This window comes from Physella acuta, unplaced genomic scaffold (genome assembly GCF_028476545.2).
Source record: "Physella acuta isolate Inbredline_101_S28 unplaced genomic scaffold, ASM2847654v3 ptg000141l, whole genome shotgun sequence".
NCBI lineage: Eukaryota > Metazoa > Mollusca > Gastropoda > Physidae > Physella > Physella acuta.
The window spans coordinates 301,501-322,803 of record NW_026731660.1 but is presented as its reverse complement, the minus strand read 5'-3'; the positions used below and the strand labels follow the sequence as shown (position 1 = coordinate 322,803).

The window sequence follows — 21,303 nt, the reverse complement described above, 5'->3', positions numbered from 1 at the left end:
TATTGCTTCTGTACATTGATTTGTGTTTGTAATAGATGATGGGAAATCACATAATCTAACATTATTTGTTTTAGTGCACAAGTTATATTTTATATAGTTTACTAGTATAGAAATACGTAATCCTTAATGATATAATTATTTCAGATGTGTTGACGACCATGAGGTTCCACTATACATGGTGTTGGAAGAGCAGACATTTTGAACAATCTTTGAAGTCTTTTATAGATTGTCTAATGTAAAAGAAATCAAAACATTGCAATAAGTAATTTAAAAACAAGATCATGGATGACTTAATGGCCGCATCTTTACATGGTCATCATCAAACGGTAGAACGGCTGCTCTTAAATGGAAATAATGTACACACTCTGGATGACGCAGGATGGAATTCTTTAATGTTTGCATGTTATAATGGCCATGATACAATTGCTAAACTTCTAATAGACAAAGGTGCAGACTTAAATATTATTAATAAAGATGGATTCGATGTAGTTACGCTTGCAGCTCAAAATGGACATTATTCGGTTGTAAAATTATTAATTGAAAAGGGAGCAAATTATACTCGTGTTACTACATGTGGATGGAACGCATTAATTATTGCAGCTTTAAATGGTCATTTTAACATTGTAGAGCTTCTAATGACAAAAGGGGTCAGCTTAGATCAAACAGACATAAATGGAATGGATGCATTAATGATTGCATCCGAAAATGGACATTATAATATAGTAGAACTTCTTTTGAAAGGAGGTGCAGATGTTAAAGCATTGCAATCAGACAATCGGAATGCGTTAATGATTGCTAGTGTGAAAGGGCATGAAACAAATGTAGAATTACTTTTAAAAAGTGGTGCTGATTTAAATCAAGTTGATGCACATGGATGGGATTCATTAATGATTGCTTGTGAATTTGGGCGTGAAAAAATTGTAAATTTACTTATTCAACATGGAGCTGATGTTAACAGGGTCAACAAGAACAAATGGACAACTTTGATGATTGCTTGTGATAAAGGTCACTACAAATGTGTCGAGTTACTCACGTCATGTGACATCGATCCATTATTATTCGCATGTGTTCATGGACATGACAAAGTTTTAAAACTATTATTGCAACACGGAGCTGACATAGAACCAACAAACACACGTGGATGTGAGGCAGTAATTACGGCTTGTAACATGGGTCATTATAAAGTTATTGAATTACTTATTGAATATGGTGCAGATATTGATTTCACAGACAAAGATGGCAATACTGCTTTAATGCACGCAACTAAAAGTGGAGACATTCAAACTGTAAAGTTACTACTACAAAAAGGATGTAATTTAAACCATTTAAATAAAAGAGATGAAAATGCTTTATCTATAGCCTTCTCAGAATTAAATGTAAACATTTTAGTCTTGCTACTTAAATATAATGTAGAAGGAAAAACGCGGGGTTGTGATGCAATACTGACTGCCTATAAAACAAAACAATATCAGATCAAAGAGCTGTTAACGGTATATGGTGCCGATTTGAGAAACAAAGAAAGCGATGACTATAAAGTTTTAATGAGTGCCTTTAAAAATGGACATTTTAAAATATGTGACTTTCTTATCAAAGTTGGATTGGATGTGAACAATCACAATCATTTCAGTATCGACATTTTGATGTTGCTGCTTGCATTTGACAGACAATTGAACATAGATTGTGTTACAAAAAATGGCTGGAGCCCTTTATTATCCGCATGTGCTCATGGTCATTACACACTTCTTGAACTCTTATTACAACACGGAGCTGAGATAGATACAATAAACACACGTGGATGTGAGGCTGTAATGACTGCTTGTAAAAAGGGTCACTATAAAATTATTGAATTACTTATTGAATATGGCGCTCCCTTAACATTTGTTGACATTGATGGTAACAATGCTCTCATGCACGCAGCTGAAAATGGACATACAGAAATTGTAGAATTACTTATTCGAAACGGATTCGATTTAAACCAGCGTAATAAAGACGGATATAATGCTTTATTTTTAACATGCACCGAATTACATGTAGACACTTTAAAGTTGCTGCTTAAAAATAACATAGATGTTAACTGTATCGGAAACAATGGTTTGAGCCCAATGATAATGTCGTGTGTATACGCTGAATACAGAATTCAAGATAACAATTCAAATTGGTTATCAAAAGAGAAAAAAGAAAATAATAAGCTGAGCATCAATAGTGAGCCGATTATCAGGCATTGTCAAAACGATCTTTACAGTATCATGCACTTACTTTTTGAATATGGTGCAGATATGGATTTCACAGACAACGAAGGATATACTGCATTAATGCACGCAACTAAAAGTGGACACATTCAAACTGTAGAGTTACTACTACAAAAAGGATGTAATTTAAACCATTTAAATAAAAATGGAGAAAATACTTTACTGATTGCATGTAGAGAATCACATATCGACATTTTAAAGTTGCTGCTTAAATATGACGTCGATGTGAATTGCACTGCAAAAAATGGCTGGAGTCCATTATCATTCGCATGTGTTCATGGACATGACAAAATTCTAAAACTATTATTACAACATGGAGCTGACATCGATGTAATTAACACACGTGGATGTGAGGCAGTTATGACTGCTTGTAAAAAGGGTCATTATAAAATCATTGAATTACTTATTGATTACGGTGCTAATATGGATTTGAAAGACAAAGAAGGATATTCTGCTTTAATGCACGCAACTAAACGTGGACACGTTCAAACTGTAGAGTTACTACTAAAAAAAGGATGTAATTTAAATCATTTAAATAAAAGAGATGAAAATGCTTTATCTATTGCCTTCAGAGAACTAAATGTAGACATTTTAGTCTTGCTACTCAAATATAATGTAGACGTAAAAACGCGGGGATGTGAGGCAGTATTGACTGCCTATAAAACACATCATTATGAGATCAAAGAATTACTAACAGTATATGGTGCCGATATGAGCAACAAAGAAAGCGACGACTATCAAGTTTTATTGAATGCAAGCAAAAACGGACATTTTGAAATATGTGACTTTCTTATCAAAGCTGGGTTGGATGTGAACAATAACAATCATCTTGGTTATTGTCCATTAATTGCAGCAATAAAAAAGGGGCATACCCAAATTGTTGAGTTATTAATAGAGAATGGTAAAAGTCTAATATGTGTAGACAATTCCGGTAACGATGCTTTGATTCATGCAACCGAAAATGGACATTTTCAAATTGTAAAGTTACTAATAAAACATGAAATAAATTTTAGTTGTACTAATCAAAAAGAATATAACGCTTTCCTGATAGCTTGCAAGAAATTACATGTCGATATTTTAGAGGTTCTACTACAATATGACATTGATGTAAACTATATTGCAGAGGATTGTTGGAGTCCATTATTATTCGCGATTGTTTATGGACATCACAAACTTCTACAACTGCTATTAAAACATGGAGCTGAAATTGATATTATAAACAAGAAAGGTTGTGAGGCGGTAATGATTGCTTGTAGAGAAGGCTATTTCGAGATTATAAAGTTACTTCTAGAATATGACGTGTGTTTAACATTTGTTGACATATATGGTAACACTGCTTTAATGTATGCAACACAGTATGGACATTATCCAATTGTAGAACTGCTTATGCAAAGTGGAATTGATTTAAATCACTTGAATAAAAAATACGATACTGCTTTCTTGATATCGTGTAGAGAATTACATGTGGACATTACAGCGTTGCTACTTAGTAATAATGTTGATGTAAACGGTTATGTAAAATATGGCTGGACTCCATTTGTATTTGCATGTATTCATGGGCATGACAAACTTCTAGAACAATTATTAAAACATGAAGCTCAAACTAATTCACTGCATAATGAAGGATGTAAAGCAATAATGACTGCTTGTGAAAAAGGTTACAAAAAAATAATAGAATTACTTATTAAATATGACTTTTCTTTTAATTTTGTTGACATGAAAGGTAACACTGTTTTAATGCTTGCAGCAACACATGGACATATTGGTATTGTGAAATTACTTATTCAAAGCAGTAGTAATTTAAATGATTTAAATAAAAAAGGTGAAAATGCTTTACTGATTGCATGTAGAGAATTACATATCGACATTTTAGAGTTGCTGCTTAAATTCGACGTCGATGTGAATTGCTCTGCAAAAAATGGCAGGAGCCCTTTATTATTCACAATTGTTCATGGACATGACAAAGTTTTAAAACTATTATTACAACACGGAGCTGAAATAGATATAATAAATACACGTGGATGTGAGGCAGTAATGACTGCCTGTAAAAAGGGTCATTGTAAAATTATTGAATTACTAATTAATTATCATGCAGATATGGATTTCACAGACAGAGATGGATATACTGCATTAATGCACGCAACTAAAAGTGGACACATTCAAACTGTAAAGTTACTGCTACAAAAAGGATGTAATTTAAACCATTTAAATAAAAAAGGTGAAAATGCTTTACTGATTGCATGTAGAGAATTACATATCGACATTTTAGAGTTACTGCTCATATATGACGTCGATGCGAATTGCTCTGCAAAAAATGGCTGGAATCCATTATTATTCGCATGTGTTCATGGACATGGCAAAATTCTAAAACTATTATTACAACATGGAGCTGACATAGATACAATAAACACACGTGGATGTGAGGCTGTAATGACTGCTTGTAAAAAGGGTCATTACAAAATTATTGAATTACTTATTGAACATAAGGCGGGTTTAACTTTTATTGATATTGATGGCAACAATGCATTAATGCATGCAACAAAAAAAGGACATATTGGAATTGTTGAATTACTTATTCAAAGTGGTTGTAATTTCAATCATGTAAATAAAAAGGGTTTAAATGTTTTACAAATAGCCTGCAGAGAATTACATGTTGACATTTTTGTGTTGTTGTTTAATAGTCACAAAGACTTTCGTAAACGCATTGCACAAGATGGTTGGAGCCTATTATTATTCACAAGTGTTTATGGTTCTGATAAAGCTTATGAATTATTATTCCAGGAAGGATTGGGCATTGATGAAATAAATAAAAAGGAATCAGCTGAAGCAAAGATTTCACTTAAAAAATGTCATTTAAAAATTATAGAAGTTTTAAAAAAACATATCGATGATTTTAGTCGTACAGATTGTGATGGCTATAATGCTTTAATGCATGCATCTAGAAAAAAACATTTCAACATAGTAAAATTGCTGATACAAATCGGAGTGGATTTAAATAACTGTGATAATGAAGGAAATAGTGCTTTAATGCAAGCAACAAAAGACGGCAATGTAAATGTTGTTGAAATACTGATAAACATGGGATGTGATATAAATTTTGTTAATATATTTGGACAAAACGCTTTAATGATTGCTTGCCTAAATATAGAATACATAATCGCAGAGATGTTAATAAATACGGAACTTAAGAAAGAAAAACTTGTTGATGACAATTACAGAAATGTACATCTTTCGTATGAGTCCCAGCGTAAAATGTATTATACAATATTAGAATCTTTTTTTATCGCAGTAGAAAACCAGGAATTAACTACATTTGAATATATTGCAAACTTTTATTTTGAGAGTGGAATTTCAAAAATGTCGTTTAAAGAGATGAGGCTTGTTCGACTGCTTTATGAAATATGTACGTATTTATGTTTGAATAATATTATGTGTGTTTATATATACTTAAAATTACAAATATATTTATATACTATATATATACTAGTAAACTGACCCGTATAGATAAAAGACAACTGGTGCTAGTTTGATAGTTGTTTTTTTTTTCTCTAAACCGAAACCAAAACTAAAATACCCTCCTAAACCTAAACCAAAAGTTCAGTTTAAACAACAAAAATAATAATATCCAAACTGCAATTTAACAGCAAAGTAATTTTCAAAGTGAAAAGAAAATTTAACATGAATAGGGAAATTTAAAAGAAACCGAAAATCAAACAGAAACCGAAACTTGAAATTTAACAGGAAACGAAGATATTATTGATCTAGAATTTTCCCTGAAACATAATTCTTTCAGAAACTTGAACTTTAATCGAAACCGGTATTTTTTCATCGCCGAATTGTAATAGGTATTGGAATGTCTTCCGAAAACAAAATTTTAACCGAGCTGGAGCTTAAATCTTAACGGAAATTTAACCCTAAAATTTAACAGTATTCAGAGCCGAAAAGAGAAATTACATCTACATTTTTTCCAGAACCGGAAATTTTACGGAACCATAATTGGACCGAATTGGAAATATAATCACAAGCGAATATTAAATACGAACCGGAGATTAACTTCAAAACAAAATTTCAATGAACCATTTATTTTTTAAAAATCGGCATTTTAACTGTATCATATGTTGGAAATTGAAGCATGAACGGAAATTTAACCGGAAATTAAATTTCTTTGTAAACGGAGTTTTATCAAGAATCAGGTTTTTAACCGAATCCAGACATTTTGGCTGAAACAAAAATTTAGAACCTTAGCAGGTAAGAAATTTAATCGGAAACGGAACGTTATTCGGAAACGGTATTTGTAATTAATCCGGACATATAAGAGAAAATTTTAAAAAAATTACCTTGAAACGATATTTAACCTTAAATATTGTAATTTTAATTTATCATGTAAGGAAATTTAACCCGAAATAGAACTTTATTCTGTAAAATATTATATTTTATGCCCAATAAACAATGAATTTATAATTTTCTTCCATATTTTGGGGCACTCAGCTAAAACTTTTATGTGCATATCTTCAAAAAATTTATGGTGGAAAACCTACGAAGGGGTTACTTTTTCAAGATGGCCGCCGTTGTCATAGTTACCAAGATTTTTCCACGAATTTTTTTTTGTTGAAATGCATATGCGGATGCATCTAAATAAAACTGTAAAGAAATAACTGTTTTCTAACGAGTATTTAAAAAAGTTTTTTTTTAACGGAGCCTTCCCCCTTAAATTAAAAAAAATATATATCCGTGGTTCCTATTCTTAAAGCCTTAGCGATTTGAATAATGAATTTTGAGTAAAAATGCAAAGTTGAGAAAACCTGAAAAGAGGGGCGGAAAAGGCACTGTGCGTTTCCTATTTTAGTAAAAATAGACACGCCTTCATTCCACACCTCCCCAACGCTGAATAGTGAGTGAAGATCCAATGAGATATAGATTACCGATGTTTGTTGAACCGTGAATATTACACCCGTGTAGATAGGGTTAAGCACTATGTTTCTGTACAGGGCCTAAGTGAATACTTATCAGCTATCCCATCTAGTATTTACATTCATTGCTAGCATACCCTATACGGAGAGAAGGGCACACACATTAACACATGTGTCGTATACAGTCCGGTTTAAAGTATGATGAACGCTTTCAAGCCTATCACTGCATGCAGTAACAAGTTTATAAACTGGCCGTTGGTTAAATAGCGAGAAGGGGATGAGGGGGGTGAAGGGGATAGACTTTGTACATTCTTAACACTGACAGACATGTCCATGACGCATTGCATCAGCTTTGTATAAAGCGCGCCAATCAGTGTTTAATCGTGTTATAAATGACAATATACAATGCACTTCTTGGCAAAGTTTCAATTATTAAACTTAATGTTGTTGTGTAACTTCAAAATAACAAATAAAAGAGTATATTATGCAAATAAAGTAAACAAAAAAAAACAGGCGATTGTTTTTTTTATCTAGAAACCAGATGGCTGCCTAGCACACGTGGATAGTTGCAACTTATTGATTTACGGTACTATAATATTATTGGTCAAGCGTATCAATGAATCGCTCCTCATTCATTATTTTTACGCGCATTTCCTTATATGGAATTTGACATCAAATATTTACTTTGTAGAAAACCGCGTTTTTTCCCACTTATTTTTAGAACAAAAGAAAAGGTCACGACTTTAGCGGGTACACGAGTGCTTGGCCGATAGATTGCTGTAGAGTTTATGGTGCCCCGCGGACAATAAATTATTTAATACCCGCTCGAAGATAGCCCTGTCCGCGTAGTAGAATGGAAATTTGCCGGAGGGTACCATGTTTCACATCGCAATAAATGGATAACCGTAGGCTGTAGAAGTCCGAAATGTTCAGGTTAGATAGATATTTAGAAATAAAGATTTTGGGGAGCAAATGGTTTTTTTAATCGAAAACATGTGTATCTTATATCCAGACTAAGTTGCGCGAAATCTACATCTTAAAGTTAAACTTTTTATTTTATTCAAAATTGGAATTGGGGCATCTATAGATCACACACGTTTAGCATTAGGAGTTTTGAAGGCACTCCATTTCTACCACTACCCATATTATCTGGTATTGTACAAGTTCTTTTACTTGTAGACACTTATTTACCCCACTTTATATATTCGAGATGAATGATTATATTTTTACCAGACAAATCTTTTTTTTAATAATTATTTTTGAGTAAATAACTTTTTCTTTAACTTATAGGTAAGGAATTGAACAGCAGTACAATAATTGCCTCTTGGAAAACAAAACCGGAATTAAATGTGAATAGTCTAAATCAAGACGTTTTCAAAAACATAAAAAGGTAGCTTTTATTTTATGAACCTTATACTTCAATTCAATCTGAATTGTAAGTTAACTTGTATAGTTACAATGCTTCACAACTTAGAATAACCTCACACTCATCTTTATTCTATTTTTGAGTTCAATAATATTTTTTCTTAAAGTCGACAATATCAAAGTTAGCAGTTGTTTCAACCTGTTGATAAAAATAATGCAAATTTTACAAATTTCGCTCTTTTTTGGTTCAAACTTTTGTAAGACAAGTTCTTCAACAAATAATTTGAAAACCCTATTCAATATAGAAAATAAGGACAAATTGCTTTAAGAATGGATGTAAGTATAACTGTAGTGTTCGATTCTTAAGTCTAGGGGTTTTAAACGACTACTTAAAGTATAGCGCATAATACAGTAGACTAGATAACTCCAATGATAATGATAAATAATACTAAGAAGTTATATATATATATATATATATATATATATATATATATATATATATATATATATATATATATATATATATATATATATATATATATATATATATATATACTGGCGTACCGGTCCCCACGCGTCGCCGCAGGAATAGAAGAAAGTCCGACGAAATATATTAGAAGGGTCTCATCCATGCGTTACCAATCCTATATTCTTAGACCTTGTTTTTTTTAATTGAGTTATTTAAATGTAAACAATGCATGTGATTGGATCATAAATATCGGGACACGAGTTTACCTACTTTACCGTATGAAAACCTTGAGTGCACATTAATCACTCACCGAAATAATAAGGTAGAACACACTTCGGTGACCGCCCATGTGTCAGGGACGTAGAGGGGTGCTCTCAGGAGCCCCCCCCCCCCCCGATTACACTACCGCATAGGCGCCGAGTACGGCCCCTGGCTCCTTAAAACTAACAGACGCCATCGTGCCAAATAGCATCCAGTTAACCATGATGCAGATTGCGTCATTCACCAAATGAACAGGATTGTTTCTTTAATACGTAAAAAAATTATTTGACGTGTTTTAAACATCAGTTTGGCTGATGCAATATGTTACCATTACTAATGGTCTATTATTAGATGCTAGTTATCAATTTCTGATTGAATTGTCTAAAAATAGATGCTAATTGCATCATTCGCAAAGTGACGAAACTGTTTGGATTTTTTACGGACAAGAAGAAACACCCCAGTTAATAATCTAACCTTGGTTAATTTTTCTGATTATTAAAATAAAACGTATTATATGGCCTGAGCGGCCTTTGTAAACCTTTGGGTGCCGAAACTGAAATTTTTTTTTTTTGAAATTTTTGTTTGCAACCGAATCGCACCCTACCAGGGCACAGGTGAAGACGCCTGATTCAATTTAGTGAACGTTTGTAATGCCCTATCCTATCAATTGTCTATCACACTGTTTAGACCACGGGTTCCCAAACTGGGGGTCGCGAGTCGCGAAGGGCTTTCTGGGAGGTCGCGAACTGGTAGACTAAACCCTAGCAAATAATAAACAAAACTTAAATATTTACGTGAATATCTGAAATTTGGCTTTACTAACATCACTGGAAATTGAATAAACAATGCGTACTGTGCAAAGTTGTTCCGCGTCTTGCTTCTATGAAACCTTCAAAACTAAAACCTCATTTTATGACGAGTCATTCGAAAGACACCAAAAAAGATATGGAGTTCTTTCGTCGGCATGAAGCTAGTTGCAAACGTCAGAGACCTGTTCGAACAGGAAGTTTTCACCAAGGAAACACTGCATTAGTGCAAGCATCATATGAAGTCACGATTGAAATTGTCAAGCAAAAAAAACAAACAAAAAAACACAATAGGAGAAATTCTTATCAAACCATGCATGTTGTAGATGGTGAAATTATTTTTTGGGGATTCCATTGCAGTAAAGATGCAACAAATATCTCTGTTTTATAATACTATTCAGCGGCGTATAGCAGACATGTCCGTAAATGTAAAGGAACACATTTTGAATTGAATCAACAGACGTGAATCGTGTTCGCAGTTGCTTGTCTTTGTGAAATATATTCATTTAGATGATAGCAAAGAAGAGTTGCTATTTTGTGAAGATATCATGGAGAAAATAAATACCTTTGTTTAAAAAAAAAACAACTGGATGGTTAAAATAAGTTAGAATGGCTGTGGGGGTTTGTACGGATGGTGCTCCATCTATATTTTGGTCAAAATTGGGCTTTCAGAAAACAGTAAAATATTTAGCTCCTTAACCAACGGGAATCTACTGCATGCTTCACTTGTATGTCCTTGCCAGTAAGACTCTTCCGACTCTATTGCTATTAAAAGTCTTAAATTATATTAAATCTGCAGCACTTAAAGAACTACAAAAAACATTAATAAAGATCACGAGGTTCTGCTTCTCTATAATACAGGACGCTGGATGTCAAACGAACTGTATTGAATCGTGTTTTTAATTGAAAGATGAAATCGAATTCGGGGGGGGGGGGGGAGTTGCGGCTCAGCTCACCCCCCCCCCCCTGGAAACAAACGGAATTTATGTAGAAAATATATACTTTTAACAGTGTCGTCGTTCCCCCTAAAAGAGTAATTCATATTGAAAGTCTAGTAGAAAATCTTATTTTTATTGCTTATTAATTTCCTTATTAATTAAGTCATTTTAATCAAATGGGGGTCGCGGGTCACGTACTTTTTATAAAAGGGGGTCGCCACTCGAAAAAGTTTGGGAACCATTGCTTTAGACCAAACGTAGTCGCCATTGCGCTCACGGAAAAGTCCAGGGCACCAAATCGCATCCTGCCGGGTGGTTGGGGGGGGGGGGGCTGCCCATGCAAAATTGAATTCCCCCTCCCACCACCTCCCACCCACACCAAAAACCCTTTAAGGAGTATTCATCAACTCCCTAAAGTTTTATGGCACCTGGATAAACTGTGTCGTACCGCAATCGTCTTTTATTTTTATATACCGCATATATTGTGAAAAATCGCACCCTCCCGTGGCGCCGAAATAAAAAAAAAATACTTTTGCAGAACCCTTTCAGGTCGTGTTCTAATGAACTCACCAAAGTTTGATGGCGATCGGATGAAAGGTGTCAAACCAAAATCAAGTATTTTTTATATACTATATATAGTGAAAAATCGCACCCTCCCGTGGCACTGCCCTTGCGAAATTATAAATAATTTGTTTTTAAGAACCCTTCCCCAGAGTGTCCTAATCAACTCCCCCAAAGTCTATCGGTGGATCGGTGTCAAACCAAAATCATCTTTTATTTTTATATACCGTACAGATAGAAAAATCGCACCCTCTATTGACGCCGCCCTTGCGAAATTATAAATAAACAAGAAAAATGGCCCGTTGAGGAAGAATACAACGGGCGCTAGGTTGATAGTGCTGTCTATTTTCTCTAAACTAAAACCAAAACCAAAATCACCACCTTAATTCAAATTAACCGGAAACGAAAAATGACACTGAAAACGTATTTTTATCCAGAATCGGTACTTGAATAGGATTTAAGCTTGATCTCTGCTTTGGCCGCACTTCGGGCTTTGACCGTAACATATATATATATATATATATATATATATATATATATATATATATATATATATATATATATATATATATATATATATATATATATATATATATATATATATACATACATATATATATATATATATATATATATATATATATATATATATATATATATATATATATATATATATATATATATATATATATATATATATATATATATATATATATATATATATATATATATATATATATATATATATATATACAGAGAGAGAGAGAGAGAGAGAGAGAGAGAGAGAGAGAGAGAGAGAGAGAGAGAGTTAGATTTCAGAGGCCCCAAAACACCAGTTTTTGAGAGAACATTTGATCGAAGAGCTTTATAAGAATACAATATAAAATAATCATATTCTGAACATCTGTACACAATTATAAAGCTTTATCATACGCAATTTAAAAAGAAAACAAATGTTCGCTCTAAAAGTGATATAACACGTTTACATTCTTATGGTTTTGTAAAGAAAAGCAAGTAATACTGTTATAGGAAATCATTCAATACTTTAAATATATATATATATATATATATATATATATATATATATATATATATATATATATATATATATATATATATATATATATATATAAGACCATTTACCTAAATACGAATTTTTGTCGACCTAACTTGTATTTTACTTAGTATTTCTTATTTTAAAAAAAAGAGTAAAGTACCACTTAAGTTATTAGAGGTCACTCAAAAATTGAACGTAGTCAAAGTAAAATATCTTATATGAGAAGTTTCATCTACTCATGCTATTGTGCTCATATGGAAATAAAGTTACGGTTCTTGTTACCAGAAAAAAATTCTCAACTTGATAGGAAACTTCGAGAATGTTATACAGTCATCTGAATTTCATCCTCCATAAACAATACTTAAGTTAATGACCATACAGAAACCGGAAGTAGATTAAATACGCTATGGTAGACGGGAATTTGCTAAAATGTTGAAACGAATCTACAAATTTGACATATTACTGGGCCTATAGCTTAAACGATATTTACGACAACGATTTTCTGGTTCCGAAAGTTGTAAAGTAACGGTATTTAAAAAAAAAAAATAGACTAACATACTGTTCTGTACAACGTCGAAATATTCCAAAATGTAGATTACTTTTAAAGATTACAATACTTTATCTACGAGAAAGTAAAAATGCTACATGCCATTTTAAAGGTGTTTAAATAATTCATTTCAAGAAACTTACCGATGATAACGACATTTAAATAGTTAAATTATATTGTGTGTGTAACTAATTGAATGTCTTTTATTTCAGGTCAATGATCAGCTTTTTAGCTACATATTTGAACAAGCTGCATACTAAGGTATATTGGCAATTCTCTTTTTAATATATGCAATTGATGTATGTTTATTGAATAAAATAGACGCCAAAAAATGTATATCATTGGTACCAGTTCTCAAAACATGTTATGTTCTAACAGTTTGTAAGTAGAGGCGTAGCTAGAAGGTGGGGGGCGAGGGTAGAAAAAGGATAGAAAGAAAATGGAAAAACTCAATTTAAACAGCAGTTTTGAATTATAAACAGTCAAAGTTAAGAGACATAGCGGCTTCAAGCCTGTGCGTTCTGAATTAATTGTTTTCTACATTGAGTGTGTAGCTGTAAAGCATTTACCCTTAAGAAGCAGTGGCCCTAAAACTGCTTTCCAGCTTTTTTAAAATGGGGTTAGGGCGCTTTTTCGACGACTAAAATCAGAATATTTACCCAAAATTTGTGTTTGATAAACGTTATCACTTAGAAGAGAAAGAAATTGCACTAAAGCGTTATGTATGATTGTGTAACATTAAAAAAGAGTTATTAACTTGAAAAACCTGCTCTACCAACTTTGTCCAAGATAGTGGGGAGAGGGAGGGAGAATTTGTTCGTCAACAATAATCAATATTGGTGATAGGTTAGTAATTTAACGCTTAGAAAAGAAATCAATTGTAAATTTGTGTAACAGTAAAATAAGAAAATGGTGGTGGGTGGGGGCGCTTTTTTGCCAAGGTAAATAGTTTGGGTTTACACCGGAACGGTGGTTAGACAAATCTTTTAACACTTCGAATAGAAATTAATTATATTAACGCGTAATGTATGATTTCACGAGCCAGGTTTGTAGAGAAATAACACGACCAGTTCTTTTTCCAATTTTTACGATTCTCTCAACTTTAACATTAGATATCAGATACTTTTTTTCTTGATTGCATTACTTCTTGCCTGGATCACAGTATTACAATTATAAAAAAAAAATGTTACGGATGCTTGTATCTCTAACCGATCATTAAAATATAATACCGTCGAAGCGGGTGGGTGAAGGCGGTACTCTTTGCTAAAATTTTAAGAACTAAGAAAACTAGTATATTGTACCGAATAGCTCATTTTGTATTGCTTGTTTTATAACATGTTTTAATACTGTGATTTTCGTATAATTATGGCCACTAGACCTACTTAACGAGGTGAAAATGGTACTGCGGGTTAACTGTTACTTTGTTCAACCTAACCGATAATTTAAAACTGTAATATGTTACTATGGAAATCGTTCAAAAGAAACGACAAAAAGAAGACCAAATAAGCGCACCTCTTCTAGAAACTACAACTAAAGTAGTGGTTCTTAAACATTTTGGAGGTACTGTACCCCACCAGTTTCATATACTCATTCACCGAACCCTTCTAAATAGTTATATCGTCCACACTGACAAAATAAGATCGTAAATCATACAAGTGTCTTGACATCTGTCGTAGCCATGAGACTAACTTACCGAAATTTTGAGCTCGATCAAACCCAATTTATGAACAACTGGTCTAAACTCTTTTGATTTTTTCTTCTTCTTGTCGGCTTCCTAGCGGACATAGGTGTAGGCAACACTTCGTCAACTCATTTGATTTTTATGAAGGACACACCTTTATAATCCAGCCTCCCCCAAATTATCTCTTTGACACTATTTCCTCCAATTTTTAATAGTTTTCTTATACTCTTTCCCCGTGTACTATACACCATCAGTGGCGTAGCGAGGTCGGGTGTTACCCGGTGCGGCACTTAATGGTGTCATCCCCCAAGAGGCAGGCGTAGCGACCCTTCCCGGGGACAAACTTTCAAGTTTTCGATTTGCACCCCCCCCCTCAAGTTTTCGATTTGCACCCCCCTCAAACTTTCGATTTGCACCCCCCCCCCCTCAAGTTTTTCTCTATATATTTTGCTTTTTTTGCCTTGGTGTCACCCCCCTAAATGGTGTCACCCGGTGCGGTCCACACCCCCGCCCCCCCCCCTCGCTACGCCCCTGTACACCATCACCTTCTTAGTTATATTATTTACTCTTTCTGTTATTGTGCCCTAACTACCATTTTTTCGTTGCTCTTATTTCATTACCCACTGTCTGTAACCTAGCTCCGAACCATACAGTAAAAGAGACATATTTAACTATAGTAACTGATTAAATTGTTTTGACAATGCATTTCATTTCCACATTGGTTAAAAATGTAAAAACCTTTTTTCTGATGCTAATTCTAATCTGAACCGCTTATTACTGCCTCTTTAACAAGTATATTTTGTTCTGCATTTTGTTGTTTCTAAAAGGCAGCGCACATAAACAGACTTCGAGCTGTTGTGTCCATTGGATTCCAGTTTATTTTCTCTAGTTTGTTTCATTATACAGGCAAACATGTTTTCCAATGTGAACAATGAATGTTTTTGATAATTTTCTATTTTACGTCACTTGTATGACCTACTTCCAACAAACATATAATCCTATTATTTAACATATCATAATAGAAAAAGTTCCAAAAGACAGAAAATAAAAAGACTGTCGTTAACGTAAAACTATTGTTTTTATTGCATCATCAACACAAACGTTGACGTTTCTTTTCTGGAAGCAGGGTTCGTGCGGCTTCCTGAAATTCCAGGAGGTCCTGGAAAACTCCTGGAATCTTAAAAAACGTAAAAACCTCCTGGAATTCTCCTGAAATTTTATAATTCTTATGAGATCTCATGAAATTTTATTAAGCCGCGGCGCAAAACCCGACCAAAATTATTTGATTTTGTTCCGCCAATAATTGAATGGTAGTTTTTAAATGGGACGAAAATAAAAATAAACGCTCGGCCGTCGTCCGACTGAATCGCACTGCTGTGATCTACACATCGTGTGGCACGTGACGCTAGGCGATTGACCCGATTGGATGATACTATAAACAATTTCTAAAGATAGATAGGCCTACATGTGTTCCCGTGTTTGAATTGTCGGCTTTTGGATTTTTAAAGTAGACAGGCATGATTCATAACTTTGTCTTAAACTATTGAAACGGCAAAAAAAAAAGTTGTAGTAGTATTTACGGCTCAGGACTAATCGTCAAAATTAATCTTCTTTAGAAAACCCGGATAGCTGCGACCCGATCAAACAATGCGGATTCGCGTAACGTTTCATTATTTTATTTTATACATTAATTTTTCGTAAAAATGGCTATAGAAAATAAATTAAATTTTTCCAGTGGCTCTTTTTTTCGGTTGACTAAAAATTGTTAATACGCTTAATACTAGCTTGCCAAATCGACCAAAATGGGCTGGGGTGGGTGGGGGAAGACACTGACCATCCTACACGGTATGTAACACCCAACGTAACATTCATAGCCTCAACCCGCCCCCTCTACTCCGTGACGCGACAAGCCGACGATTGTCGCCTTTGATGTTGTATAACACCCGTACTGTACCAGAGCAGCTCGTGGTGGTTTCATACCCCACCTCTCTTCCCCATTCACTTTGTGGAGTTGATGTTACTAATCCTTGGACATAGATCAAGAAATCTTGCCAGACTTCTGTCTCTGAAATTACATAATATTCGTCTGACACGTTCATCGGGTTGGCCGACTAGCCTAGCATCATTGGATTTGGCATCCAAAAATCAATAAAATATCACGAAATGATATTAATTGGTAAAGTCTGCGTGCATTTATACCTCTTTTATAGTGAAAAACTCTTTAAAATTTGGTCCATACCCTCCCAGTATTTATCCTCTTTCAGGGTCTTTCTCTGAAAAATCTATTTTTTTTAATGACAAAAAAAAAATCATAACTTTTTTGTTTATGGTCAGATTTTGAAAAAAATTCAAACTGGTCTGTAGTCAGATTGATAGCCTCTATCCTAATATGTAACTATTATATTGTTTTACTTTTACTGAAATTAAATTTTTTTCATTAACTTATCTAATTAAATGTATTATCAAGTACGCTTTTTTTAAAATGTACAAATTGGGTTTCTTTTTTGTTTTTAAAATCTCCTTGAATTTTTTTAAACTCCTGGAAAACACATGGAAAACACCTGGAATTTTATTTGAATTTTTGAGCTTGAACCCTGTGGAAGGTACATCGTTATGATCACTATGTGATTATGTATTGTGTGAACTTTTTCTCGACATGTTCTAACTTCACATTTATAAATCTCTTTGCCTGCTGCTCCACTTATGGCTTTTATAAGCAAAAATTCACCAGAAACTCATGTCCTAAAATCTGTCTGCTAGGTAACGAATGAGGCCATAGCTTAGTAAGCACAACTAATACTGCTTTGTTTGCATGCACACTACGACAAACTTTCCCTTAAGGCATGTCTCTACCATCAGAGCGGGCGACCACCTTGATAAAAAGGTGTCTTTATTGTTATATTTCATCCCCTTTGATCTAGTTTCGTCCACCAGAGATGGTAGGATTGTCTCATGTTTGGCAAGCTCACCTACGCTGTTTATCGAACAAATTTCTTTAATCTTCGCATTCTATTTTAGAAATCTTAATTTTAAAATGTTTAGTGCAATATTACAAATTTATACGGCAAGCATTTCTCAAAATTTTTAAATAGGCCTATAACATTATTAAAAATAGTAAACAAAATCATATGACAGTCAATTAAAAAAAATGCTCAGATAAACTAAAATCATCCAATACACTATTAAAATTTTGGTGTGAGATATTTTGTCTGAGATATTTTGTCTGTGATCATTTTTTCATGGTATCAATTGTCCTGATATATATTGTCCTGGTATCTTTTGTCCGTGAGATAATTTGTCCTTAAGATTATTTGACCTGAGATCATTTGTCCTGAAATAGCCTGCCCCCACCACCCCCAGCATTGCGGGGTTTGGCGGCTCTGTAGTTCCGCCCCTTATAATATGCATGTGTGTGTAACTAGTGGAAAGTTTCCAACGCCACAATTGATAACAACGTTATAGTTGTCTGTTAACAAGGACAAAGTCAAGGCCAAGATTGAACAGAGTTACTGTGTAGCTGCGATATAAACTAGTTGTTGTGACGTAGCTAGTGTAACTAAAATAGAATTGTTAAGAACATAACTTTAATCGTAAACAATGTATTAGCTAATAACAATAACATATATCTGCACAAAACCAAAATCTAAACTGAAAACTCTCAATCTGTACTGAAAATCTACCTGGAAAGTTAATTTAACGGGAAATAATAATGTTTATGTATGTTTATTTTCTCACATATAGAAAATACTGATATTATTGCCACATAAAAATGTTGACAGACCATCAGCAAAAGGGAGAGAGAGAATTCCACCCATGAGTTTTATATTTTAGGATTGTTTAGTCGTAGGATACAAGAAATGTATTTTCTCAGTATCTCATTTTCTGAATTTTGCAGACCTCTAAATTTTATTTTTCAGTTTTTTGTTTTCTAATTTTCGTATGCCCCCAAAAGTTCGTAGGCCCTAGGCACAGTGTCTAAAGTGCTTAATGGATAAGATAACTCTGGCGGCAGCGGCAAGTGCCGTAACCGACAGTTAGCCACTTAGCTTTAAATAATTATTTAAATTTAATTAAAGCATAAATAGAAATGTGTATGAGGACAACATTAACAAAATATAAAAACCAATACATTAACAAGCAAGCTTTATAATGCACTGGAAATAAGAAAATATAAAACAAACGTGCTTTCTTAAAAACAAAAAAGTGTTTGTAAATCATGTGATCTCAAACATATTTTAGCGAGCACAGTTTTTATCATAGATAGCAAGTTTAAATTAATTCTTATTCTCAGTGCATTCAAAAACCATGCTTTTATAAACGTTTTTATATTTGGTTTATTTTCACATTTTAGTCATTCATTCTAAATGAAGGTTAATACTATAAAAGCTATTACTAAAATGTTTGCATTCAAAACACGACAAGTATAGTATAATCTTTGCAAAATCAGTTATTTGCTTCTATTCATTCCGCGGTTGATGCTACTGCAAAAACATAAGTTCATCGCTGTAAACAGGCTTATCGTTTAATCGCTTAAGGTTTGATACCAAATTAGACATTATAAAGTTAAAGTTTAATGAATGATTATCTATCAAATTAGATTTCAAGTGCATATCATTGTATTGTCTTTCGAATGTTTGAATAAAATCACTGCATTAGAAGTAAGGTCAAAATTGAGTTCCAAAATTTGCAATCTACCTATTTATAGACATTGTATGCTAAGTAAAAGCTTGTAAAAGACTATTTTCTACAGATTTATCGAAGAAAAAAGTGCCTATACTAATAGCTGGCTTACGGAATGGCACACGACTCTACGGCGTATATTATATATCATATGCTATATTCTGCATGATAGCCGTATAGTTTTCATTTACAATGAAATAATTTATCAATCATTTGAAAAGAAAATATGAAAATTATAAATCTATTTATTTTTAATTCTTATTGGATAATTTTAAACTAAAATTCAACACTTCCTATTCTTTTGCCCCCAGATTCCAACTGAGGATTTGCTGCTAAGCAGTATTTCTGAAGTGTTAGAAGAATATTCATCTGTGAGAACATTTTCCGCATTGGATTTCTACGTTTATCACAAAATATTATACAGTTTTGTCCATATGTTGTACAGTGAATGCCATCACAAATGGATAAACATACAGAAATTACTTTTACAGTACAAATATTGTGGTAAAATCTAATATGCCAATTTTAAATTTGTCTTAAATCCAATTTCCCCATGTTCTAATGCTTTTATTTAATAATCTAAAGTTGAAAAGTTGAAAAATAATTCATACAAATGTTTTAATTCAACACTTTTATTTAATAAAGCACTAAAGACGAGAAAATATATGATTTTTTTAACACATATCAGAAAACTACTATTTGAAAAACTAAAACAAAACGCTTGTGTAACTATATTATGCTTTGAAAACGATTACCGGAATTTAAAAAGGGACTAACGATTTTGTTATAATCATTTGCATATTTGGTGTGCTTGATGTTTTCTCAATGCTAGTCCTAGTTTTTCTTTTGTTTTAGTAGGTAAGGTAAATATGTCAGAAGTTTTTCTGTTTTATTATTATTTCTTTGAGTAATGACAAGCATTGGCAAAGGAGTAATTTGTTTCAACGGAATATAGCCTTGATCGGAATTTGTTGTCTGCGGTAGTGTTGCCGACGTCAAGGGGAAATGAAAGGTCAAAGTTAAATATGATTTATAGATTAAATTCTTAACACATTGAACAATTATAAAGTTAGCACCATCTAAATTGTACACATATTGCTTAAAGAGTCAGGGGCGTAACTACAATGCCGCAAGTCACGGCAATGAGGAAGAGATGGGGGGAAAGGGAGCAGAGTTTCTATCAGGCTTCCAGGAGGATATCTGGGCTTCTATGAGAGCGTTGCGACACTTTATTTTAAAGTAGCTTAATTTTCGTTAATATTCATGTGCAACCCAAGGTGCTACCGAAACCCGTGCCCAGCGCGGTGCGCTGATGGAATATCCGTTTTAATGCGGGGACCCCCACCCGCGGTCAGCGTATTGCGCGTAGGTATTATCCATATCCACACCGTAGCGAAGCATGGGTATAAGGTAGTATATATATATATATATATATATATATATATATATATATATATATATATATATATATATATATATGTATATGTATATATATATATATATATATATGTATATATATATATATATATATATATATATATATATATATATATATATATATATATATATATATATATATATATATATATATAACAGAGATTACAGTTAAATACATAATTGAAGAAGATCTACTGAACACAACAGTCACAGAATCTTCATTGACAGTTTGTTTGCTGCTAATTTTACGATTTGTTTGTTCAATGTGCCCTGAATTCTCAAAGGTAAAGTTGTTTGGATAATAAGCCAAATTTATAAATGGTTTAACATTTTATTTTATTT

At 33.1% G+C, this 21,303-nt stretch overlaps 1 protein-coding gene across 1 annotated transcript; it reads left to right on the top strand.

Annotated features, from left to right (window-relative positions):
* Positions 1-281: 281 nt before the first annotated feature.
* On the top strand, positions 282-20,767 carry LOC131935280 (serine/threonine-protein phosphatase 6 regulatory ankyrin repeat subunit C-like). The gene is made up of 6 exons (XM_059291666.1): positions 282-3,150; positions 4,345-5,652; positions 8,450-8,549; positions 13,376-13,424; positions 19,836-19,925; positions 20,630-20,767. Exons 1-6 carry the CDS (start codon positions 282-284, stop codon positions 20,765-20,767), a joined length of 4,554 nt encoding a protein of 1,517 aa, XP_059147649.1.
* Positions 20,768-21,303: the final 536 nt, after the last annotated feature.

What these genes read in the sequence shown, in the direction of transcription:
- LOC131935280 (XM_059291666.1), top strand. Translation starts at nt 282, where the DNA reads ATGGATGACTTAATGGCCGCATCTTTACATGGTCATCATCAAACGGTA. An exon ending in TCGACTGCTTTATGAAATAT is followed by an intron (nt 5,653 to 8,449) that starts GTACGTATTTAT and finishes TTTAACTTATAG; the next exon opens with GTAAGGAATTGAACAGCAGT. An exon ending in TGAACAAGCTGCATACTAAG is followed by an intron (nt 13,425 to 19,835) that starts GTATATTGGCAA and finishes TTTTGCCCCCAG; the next exon opens with ATTCCAACTGAGGATTTGCT.